The 9,605-nt window shown below is 41.5% G+C and overlaps 1 protein-coding gene across 1 annotated transcript in view; it reads right to left on the bottom strand.

Moving 5' to 3' along the window:
- LOC107748169 (mucin-22-like) overlaps positions 1-9,605 on the bottom strand; it is a 19,858-nt gene that overhangs the window by 7,568 nt on the left and 2,685 nt on the right. The window contains exons 6-8 of the mRNA XM_016562875.1: positions 6,912-7,295; positions 6,746-6,829; positions 3,377-5,821 (exon numbers count right to left, since the gene is read on the bottom strand). Of these exons, the coding sequence (XP_016418361.1) occupies positions 3,377-5,821; positions 6,746-6,829; positions 6,912-7,295 (2,913 nt within the window). The remainder of the gene's footprint in view (positions 1-3,376; positions 5,822-6,745; positions 6,830-6,911; positions 7,296-9,605) is intronic.

Raw genomic sequence — 9,605 nt, forward strand, 5'->3', positions numbered from 1 at the left:
CGGGGGTGGTACTTTCTGTTGTTGTGGTCTCTGTTGTTGTACTTTCTGGAGTAGTGGTGCCAGTGGTTGTACTTTCTAACAGTGTTGTGCTTCCTGGAATTGTAGAACCAGTGGTGGTGCTTTCTGTTGTTATGGTGTCTGTTGTGGTGCCTGTGGTGATACATTCTATTGTTGTGGTCTCAGCTGTTGTGCTTTCTGGTATTGTGGTACCTGTGGTGGTGCTTTCTGTTGTTGTAGTGTCGGTTGTGGTACTTTCTGTTGTAGATCTTTCTGTTGTTGTACTTTCTGAAGTGGTGGTTGCAGTGGTTGTACTTTCTGTCATTGTGGTTCTTTCTGGAGTTGTGGTACTGGTGGTGGTACTTTCTGTTGGGGTCTCTGCGGTAATACTTTCTGTAGTGGTGGTGCCTTCTGTTGTTGTAATCTCAGTTATGGTGGTACTTTCTATTGTTGTGGTCTCAGTTGTTGTCCCCGGGTTGGTACTTTCTGTTGTTGTGGTCTCTGTTGTTGTACTTCCTGGAGTAGTGGTGCCAGTGGTTGTACTTTCTAACACTGTTGTGCTTTCTGGAGTTGTAGAATCAGTGGTGGTGCTTTCTGCTGTTATGGTCTCTGTTGTGGTGCTTTCTATTGTTGTGGTCTCAGTTGCTGTACTTTCTGGTGTTGAGGTACCTGTGGTGGTGCTTTCTGTTGTTGTAGTGTCTGTTGTGGTGCTTTTTGTAGTTGTTGTTTCCATTGTTGTACTTTCTGAAGTGGTGGTGCCAGTGGTTGTACTTTCTGTCCTTGTGGTGCTTTCTGGAGTTGTGGTACGTTGTGGTGCCTGTGGTGGTGCTTTTTATTGTTGTGGTCTCAGTTGTTGTGCTTTCTGGTGTTGTTGTACCTTTGGTGGTGCTTTCTGTTGTTATAGTGTCTGTTGTGGTGCTTTCTGTAGTTGTGGTATCGTCTGTATTTGTGATTTCCATTGTTGTACTTTCTGAAGTGGTGGTGCCAGTGGTTGTACTTTCTGTCATTGTGGTGCTTTCTGGAGTTGTGGTACCAATGGTTGTGCTTTCTATTGTTGTGGTCTCTGTGGTAGTACTGTCTGGAGTGGTGGTCCCTTTTGTTGTCGTGATCTCTTTTGTGGTGCCAGTGGTGGTACTTTCTATCGTTGTGGTCTCGGTTGTTGTCCCGGGGGTGGTACTTTCTGTTGTTGTGGTCTCCGTTGTTGTACTTTCTGGAGTATTGGTGCCAGTGGTTGTACTTTCTAACACTGTTGTGCTTTCTGGAGTTGTAGAACCAGTGATGGTGGTTTCTGTTTTTATGATATCTGTTATGGGGCCTGTGGTGGTATTTTCTATTGGTGTGGTCTCGGTTGTTGTGCTTTCTGGTGTACCTGTAGTGGTGCTTTCTGTGGTTGTAGTGTCTGGTGTGGTGGTTTCTGTAATTTTGGATTCCATTGTTGGACTTTCTGAAGTTGTAATACCAGTGGTGGTACTTTCTGTTGTTGTACTTTCTGTCATTGTGGTGCTTTCTGAAGTTGTGATACCGGTGGTAGTGCTTTCTGTTGTTGTGGTCTCTGTGGTAGTATTTTCTGTAGTGGTGGTTCCTTCTGTTGTTGTGCTCTCAGTTGTGGTGGTACTTTCTATTGTTGTGGTCTCTGTTGTTGTCTCGGGGGTGGTACTTTCTGTTGTTGTGGTCTCTGTTGTTGCACTTTCTGGAGTAGTGGTGCCAGTGGTTGTACTTTCTAACACTGTTGTGCTTTCTGGAGTTGTAGAACCAGTGGTGGTGCTTTCTGTTGTTATGGTCTCTGTTGTGGTGCCTGTGGTGGTGCTTTTTATTGTTGTGGTCTCAGTTGTTGTGCTTTCTGGTGTTGTTGTACCTTTGGTGGTGCTTTCTGTTGTTATAGTGTCTGTTGTGGTGCTTTCTGTAGTTGTGGTATCGTCTGTATTTGTGATTTCCATTGTTGTACTTTCTGAAGTTGTAATTCCAGGGGTGGTGCTTTCTGTTGTTGTGGTCTCTGTTGTGTAGGTGCCACTGGTTGTACTTTCTGTCAGTGCGGTGCTTTCTGGAGTTGTGGTACCAGTGGTGGTGCTTTCTGTTGTTGTGGTCTCTATAGTACTACTTTCTGTAATGGTGGTGTCCTCTGTTGTTGTGATCTCAGTTGTGGTGGCATTTTCTGTTGTTGTGGTCTGCTTTGTTGTACTTTCTGGAGTGGTGGTGCCATTGGTTGTATGTGCTGTCATTGTGGTGCTTTCTGTTGTTGTGGTATCTATGGTAGTACTTTCTGTAGTGGTGGTGCCTTCTGTTGTTGTGAACTCAGTTGTGCTGGTACTTTCTGTTGTTGTGATCTCCATTGTTGTACTTTCTGGTGTGGTGGTGCCAGTGGTAGTACTTTCTGTAGTGGTGGTGTCTTCTGTTGTTGTGGTCTCAGTTGTTGTGCTTTCTGGTGTTGTGGTATCTGTGGTGCTGCTTTCTGTTTTTGTAGTGTCTGTTGTGGTGCTTTCTGTAGTTCTGGTTTCCATTGTTGTACTTTCTGAAGTTGTAATTTCAGGGGTTGTGCTTTCTGTTGTTGTGGTCTCTGTTGTTGTACTTTCTGAAGTGGTGGTGCCACTGGTTGTACTTTCTGTCATTGTGGTGCTTTCTGGAGTTGTGGTACCAGTGGTGGTGCTTTCTGTTGTTGTGGTCTCTGTTGTTGTACTTTCTGAAGTGGTGGTGCCACTGGTTGTACTTTCTGTCATTGCGGTGCTTTCTGGAGTTGTGGTACCAGTGGTGGTGCTTTCTGTTGTTGTGGTGCCAGTGGTTGTACGTTCTGTCATTGTGGTGCTTTCGGGCGTTGTGGTACCAGTGGTGGTGCTTTCTGTTGTTGTGATCTCCATTGCTGTACTTTCTGGGGTGGTGGTGCCAGTGGTAGTACTTTCTGTAGTGGTGGTGCCTTCTGTTGTTGTGATCTCAGTTGTGGTGGTACTTTCTGTTGTTGTGGTCTCCGTTGTTGTGCCGGGGGTGGTACTTTCTGTTGTTGTGGTCTGTGTTGTTGTAGTTTCTGAAGCGGTTGTGCCTGTGGTTGTATTTTCTAACATTGTGGTGCTTTCAGGAGTTGTGGTAGCAATGGTGGTGCTTTCTGTTTTTGTGGTCTCCGTTGTTGTACTTTCTGGAGTGGTGGTGCCAGTGGTTGTAATTTCTATCATTGTGGTGCTTTCTAGAGTTGTGGTACCGATGGTGGTACTTTCTGTTATTGTGGTCTTTGTGGTAGTACTTTCTGGATTGGTAGTGCCTTCTGTTGTAGTGATCTCTGTTGTGGTTCCATTGGTGGTACCTTCTATTGTTATGGCCTTGGTTGGTGTGCCGGTGGTAGTACTTTCTGTTGCTGTGGTTTCCATTGTTGTACTCTCTGTAGTGGTGGTACCAGTGGTTGTACTTTCTGTCATTGTGGGGCTTTCTGGAGTTGTGGTACCGGTGATGGTGCTTTCTGTTGTTGTGGTCTCTGTGGTAGTACTTTCCGGAGTGGTGGCTCCTTCTGCTGTTGTGATCTCAGTTGTGGTGACTGTGGTGGTACTTTCTGTTGTTGTGGTCTCGGTTGTTTTCCCGAGGGTGGTACTTTCTCTTGTTGTGGTCTCTGGTGTTGTACTTTCTGAAGTTGTTGTGCCAGCAGTTGTACTTTCTGTCATTGTGGTGCTTTCTGGAGTTGTGGTATCGATCGTGGTGCTTTCTGTTGTTGTGGTCTCTGTGGTAGTACTTTCTGGAGTGGTGGTGCCTTCTGTTGGTGTGATCACATTTGTGGTGCTCGTGGTGCTACTTTCTGTTGCTGTGGTCTCCGTTATTGTACTTTCTGGGGTGGTGGTGCCAGTGGTTGTACTTTCTATCATTGTGGTGTTTTCTGGAGTTGTGGTACTGGTGGTGGTGCTTTCTGTTGTAGTAATCTCAGCTTTGGTGACTGTGGTGGTACTTTCTATTGTTGCTGCCTCGGTTTTTGTCCCGGGGGTGGTACGTTCTGTTGTTGTACTCTCTGAAGTTGTTGTGCCAACAGTTGTACTTTCTGTCATTGTGGTGCTTTCTGGAGTTGTGGTATCGACCGTGGTGCTTTCTGTTGTTGTGGTCTCTGTGGTAGTACTTTCTGAAGTCGTTGTGCCAGCAGTTGTACTTTCTGTCATTGTGGTGCTTTCTGGAGTTGTGGTATCGACCGTGGTGCTTTCTGTTGTTGTGGGCTCTGTGGTAGTACTTTCTGGAGTGGTGGTGCCTTCTGTTGGTGTGATCACAGTTGTGGTGACTGTGGTGGTACTTTCTGTTGTTGTGGTCTCGGTTGTTGTCCCGGGGGTGGTACTTTCTATTGTTGTGGTCTCTGGTGTTGTACTTTCTGAAGTTGTTGTGCCAGCAGTTGTACTTTCTGCCACTGTGGAGCTTTCTGGAGTTGTGGTATCGATCGTGGTCCTTTCTGTTCTTGTGGTCTCTGTAGTAGTACTTTCTGGGCTAGTGGTGCCTTCTGTTGTTGTGATCTCATTTGTGGTGCTTTCTGTTGCTGTGGTCTCCGTTGTTATACTTTCTGGAGTGGTGGTGACAGCGGTTGAACTTTCTGTCATTGTGGTGCTTTCTGGAGTTGTGGTACTGGTGGTGGTGCTTTTTGTTGTTGTGGTCTCTGCGGTAGTACTTTCCGGAGTGGTGGTTCCTTCTGTTGATGTGATCTCAGTTGTGGTGGTACTTTCTGTTGTTGTGGTCTTGGTTGTTGTCTCAGGGGTGGTACTTTCTTTTGTTGTGGTCTCTGGTGTTGTACTTTCTGAAGTTTTTGTGCCAGCAGTTGTACTTTCTGTCATTGTGGTGCTTTCTGGAGTTGTGGTATCGATCGTGGTGCTTTTTGTTGTTGTAATCTCTGTGGTAGTACTTTCTGGAGTGGTTGTGCCTTCTGTTGGTGGGATCACAGTTGTGGTGCTACTTTCTGTTGTTGTGGTCTTCATTGTTGTACTTTGTGGAGTGGTGGTGCCAGTGGTTTTCCTTTCTGCCATTGTGGTGCTTTCTGGAGTTGTAGTACCGGTGGTGGTGCTTTCTGTTGTTGTGGTCTCTGTGGTAGTACTGTCTGGAGTGGTGGTCCCTTCTGTTGTTGTGATCTCAGCTGTGGTGCCTGTTGTGGTACTTTTTATTGTTGTGGTCTCAGTTGTTGTGCCGAGGCTGGTGTTTTCTGTTGTTGTGGTTTCCATTGTTGTGCCTGCAGTGGTACTTTCTATTTCTGTGGTCTTAGTTGTTATGCTTTCTGGTGTTGTGGTCTCTGTTGTTGTAATTTTTGCAGTTGTAGTACGAGGGGTTTCTGTTGTTGTGGTCTCGGTTGTTGTGCTTTCTTGTGTGGTGGTGATGCTTGTTGTTGTGGTCTCTGAGGCAATACTTTCTGCAGTAATGGCACCATTGGTCTTACTTTCTGCCATTGTGGTCTCTGTTGTTGCACTGACTGGAGTTGTGTTGATAGTAGTAGTGCTTTCTGATGTTGTGGTCTCTGTGGTAGTACTTCCTGGAGTGGTCATGCCAGAGGTTGTACTTTCTCTGTTGGTAGTGCTGTCTGTTGTTGTGATATCGGTTGTGGTGCCTGTGGTAGTACTTTCTGTTGTTATGGTGCCAGTATAGGTGCTATCTGTTGTTGTAGTCTGTGTTGGTGATATTTCGGGAGTTGTGGTGCTGCTGCTTATTGTTGTGGTCTCCTTTGTGGAACTTTCTGGAGTTATGGTGCTGCGGTTTGTTGTTGTGGGCTCTGTGGTAGTACTTTCTGCATTACCAGTGGCCAAGATTGTTGTTTCTATTAATGTGGTTTTCATGTCTGAGGTTGTTTCTATCAAGATAGTCGTATAGGAAATGCTGTTGTTCCAGATATCTGAAAAATAATAATAACAATAATAATAATAAATTAAACAAGATACATTTAAATACATATATAGTGGTGCCCAAAATGATTAGAACACTAGTATTTTCACCAGCTAAAAAATAGTTTTATGTCAGTTATTTCTATCTTTTACTGTAGTGTGTCAGTAGGAAATATCAGTTTACATTTCCAAACATTTATTTTGCCATTAATTGTAATAATCCAGTGAGATTTTTGTACATGGAGTCTGACAACAGCCAGAGCTCCACACAAAGATCTGATCTCATCATCATCCAGTCTGTCTGGAATGAAATTAAGAAATAGAACAAACTGAGACAGACTAAAATCCAGAAGAACTGTGGCAACGTCTCCAAGATGCTTCAAGAAACCTACCTGCAAAGCTGCAGTACTGTTAAACGTTTTAGGCTCTTGTGTAAAATTGCTGTAAAATGAGTTAACTTCTATTAACTAAATTAAACATTTGGTGTGAGCATCCTTTGCGCTTAAAGCAGCTTTTGCCCTCGGTGCACTTGTTAAAGCAGCTTAAGCCCTAAGTGCACTTGCGCATAGTTTTTCAGGTAGCTTTGCAGGTAGGTCTCTTGAAGCATCTTGGAGATGTTGCCACAGTTCTTCTGGATTTAGTCTGTCTCAGTTTGTTCTGTTTCTTCATGCCATTCCAGACAGACTGGATCATAATGAGATCAGATCTCTGTGTAGAGCACTGGCTGTTTTCAGACTCCTTGTGCAAACAAAAATCTCACTGTATTATTACAATTAATGGCAAAATGAATGTTAGGAAATTTAAAGTGTTTTTTTTTTTTTACAGATTTCAGTGTCAAACTAGTTTAATAGAATTAATTACATTAATTACAAATCCATCTATTTATCTATACATGCAATAAATCCTACAGATTCCAACTCAGCACAATACATTACCAGTAAAGTCCATTGTTGTAGTGGCTGCTGTTGAGGTTTTCATTGGTGTGACAGTAGTATAGGTAGTGTTTATGTTCGCTACAGCTGAAAAACATTGATACATTTTATGTCAACAACGATCCAATTATGACTTAGATATACAAAGGTAAAATGTAAATGTATTTACCTGCGCAGTATGCCAAAGAGCAGAAAGCAGGTTTCACAAACTCATAAATAAAATAATTGCCTGGACAGGCTTTGACTTTAATGGGATTGGAGTTGAAATAGCAGCAGTTATTGTCCCAATGACCGCAGACATCTCGAGTGACCACTCCATCCTCAACTGCTGGATGTCCTCCGTTCAGCCAGAGTGGGGAATGAGTGCCACAACTATACTCATCAACACATGTGTCTGGCATCTGAACGCTCTGACCCTGAATGAAGAGACGGTACCAGCCATTCCAGCTAACTTCACAGTCACACATTATTTCAGAGGTATATTGATTGTTGGTGGCTCTCCATGGATCATCTAGCACATTGTAGTTGTTGCAGGGGTCAACAAGAGGAACCACTGTTACAGAAAAATGGAAATAATGTTTATTTTTATATGTTATATACTTTTTACTGTTGGATAGTTGCAGTATGAAATAATTACTTTCAAAGCTTAAATCAATTTTTGAGTCTAAGCATCTTTTTATTTGTGTTAAAAGGGGATAAGCAGCAAACCTGGAGTTTATACTTGAAAGATGATTACTATTAGTTTAACGTTGGCAAGAATGCTTTCAATACACACTATGCTACTTATTTGTTATAACTGATTTGAATATGCTGGTCTGTAAGCCAGTTTGCCTTTTTCAACAATTCACAGAGTGCATATTTTAGTCATAATGTTTATGTTTTTATTGTTTTCCAACACTGAACTACAGACATTTATTTATTTATTTATTATTTATTTATTTTTTTGGCACTGATTAACAGACAAAGAAAAACTGTCAAATTTTACTACTCAATATATATATATATTGTAAATATCAAACACAAAATAATTGATTGCATATGTATTTACCCATTTTGAGTCAGTATTAAGTAGGTGAACCTTTAACAACATTAAAGCTTTGTGTGGGTAAATTTTGCCGGGTTGCATAGAGATTTGGAGTTGATTGACTTTTTAAAACCATGCATGAATTCTACAGCAAGTTTAATGTGAGATCAGACCTCTGACTTGGTCAATCCAAGATATTAATATTGTTGTTGTTTTTTTTGCCCATCCTATTCTGTGTAGTTCTGGCTTTTTTAATGCCTTGTCATGCCTTGTGCTTTTAAATTAGTTTTAGCAAAGCTGCAAGGTTCTTTTTTCTTCATTATGTAAATTGTGCCAAAATACTCACTAGCTACAATCAGATGAAACTCCCTGACTACACAGAGGTTCTCTAAAACATATTATTTATGTGACTGAAACTAATCAGCTTCACCGGTCAGTGATGAATGAAGTGTCATAATGAATGAATATTTATGAAAGTTTAGTTTAGATTTTATATTTGTAATTAAAAAAAAACTTTTTGTAGAGATCGGTTTTCACTTTAAAGGGATAGTTCATCCAAAAATGAAAAATGTGTCATTAATTACTCACCCTCATATCATTCGAAAACCGTAAGATCGGAAAATAAATTTACATAATTTTGATGAAATCCAAGAGCTTTCTGACCCCTGCATAGACAGCAACTGAAACGTTTCCAGGCCCAGAAATGTAGTAAGGACATAGTTAAACTAGTCCACGTGACATCAGTGGTTAAACTGTAATTTAACGAAGCTACGAGAATACTTTTTTGTGTGACCAGAAAACATAAATAACGACTTTATACAATATTTTTTCTCCTCTGCGTCATTGTCCGCCACCATTCACGAGAGTATCATGATGCATCCGTGTGCATTCCTCTGCTTGTAAACATAGCGCATGCATGTTCTATGTCAGCAGCACCACACACGTGTGTCATGGTACTCTCATGAATGGTGGCGGACGGTGACACAGATTAGAAAAATTGAAGAAAAAAAATCATTATTTTTGTTTTCTTTGCGCACAAAATGTATTCTCGTAGCTTCTTAAAATTGCAGTTGAACCACTGATGTCACATGGGCTATTTTAACAATGTCCTTACTTTCTGTGCCTTGATCGTGGTAATAACCTGTCTATGGAGGGTCAGAGAGCTCTCGGATTTCATCAAAAATATCTTAATTTGTGTTCTGAAGATGAACGAAGGTCTTACAGGTTTGGAACGACATGACGATGAGTAATTAATGTCACAATTTTAATTTTTGGGTGAACTATCCCTTTTAGGCTGATGATACATGGGGCAACATTTTGAGCAATGTTGCTGTCAACGAGCAACCAAGTGAGACACAGGGCCCACAACCGATCTAAATTATCCAGATAGAAATTTGTTACCCATTCTCAATGGGAAAATACCCCAGCAACATTGCTCAAAAAAGTTGCCCTGTACTTTCTATCCATACTGTCTCATTTATTCAGAACCGCCTATTAAATAAAACCAACAGCAATCTATAGTCTACCTTTATGGGCAGCAACAATGCAAAAGTAACAATAATTTTAGATGCAACAATGTATATATTTTACATAGCTTTTAAAAATATGTTTAAACTTTGTAATATTTTTCTTTAAAACATTTTAAAGGGGTCATATGATGCTGCTAAAAAGAACATTATTTTGTGTATTTGGTGTAATGAAATGTGTTTATGCGGTTTAAGGTTCAAAAAGCACATTATTTTCCACATACTGTACATTATTGTTTCTCCTCTATGCCCCGCCTTTCTGAAACACGTCGATTTTTACAAAGCTCATCGGTCTAAAAAAGCGAGGTGTGCT

The sequence above is a fragment of the Sinocyclocheilus rhinocerous genome, unplaced genomic scaffold, assembly GCF_001515625.1.
Source record: "Sinocyclocheilus rhinocerous isolate Xijiao unplaced genomic scaffold, SAMN03320098_v1.1 scaffold522, whole genome shotgun sequence".
NCBI lineage: Eukaryota > Metazoa > Chordata > Actinopteri > Cypriniformes > Cyprinidae > Sinocyclocheilus > Sinocyclocheilus rhinocerous.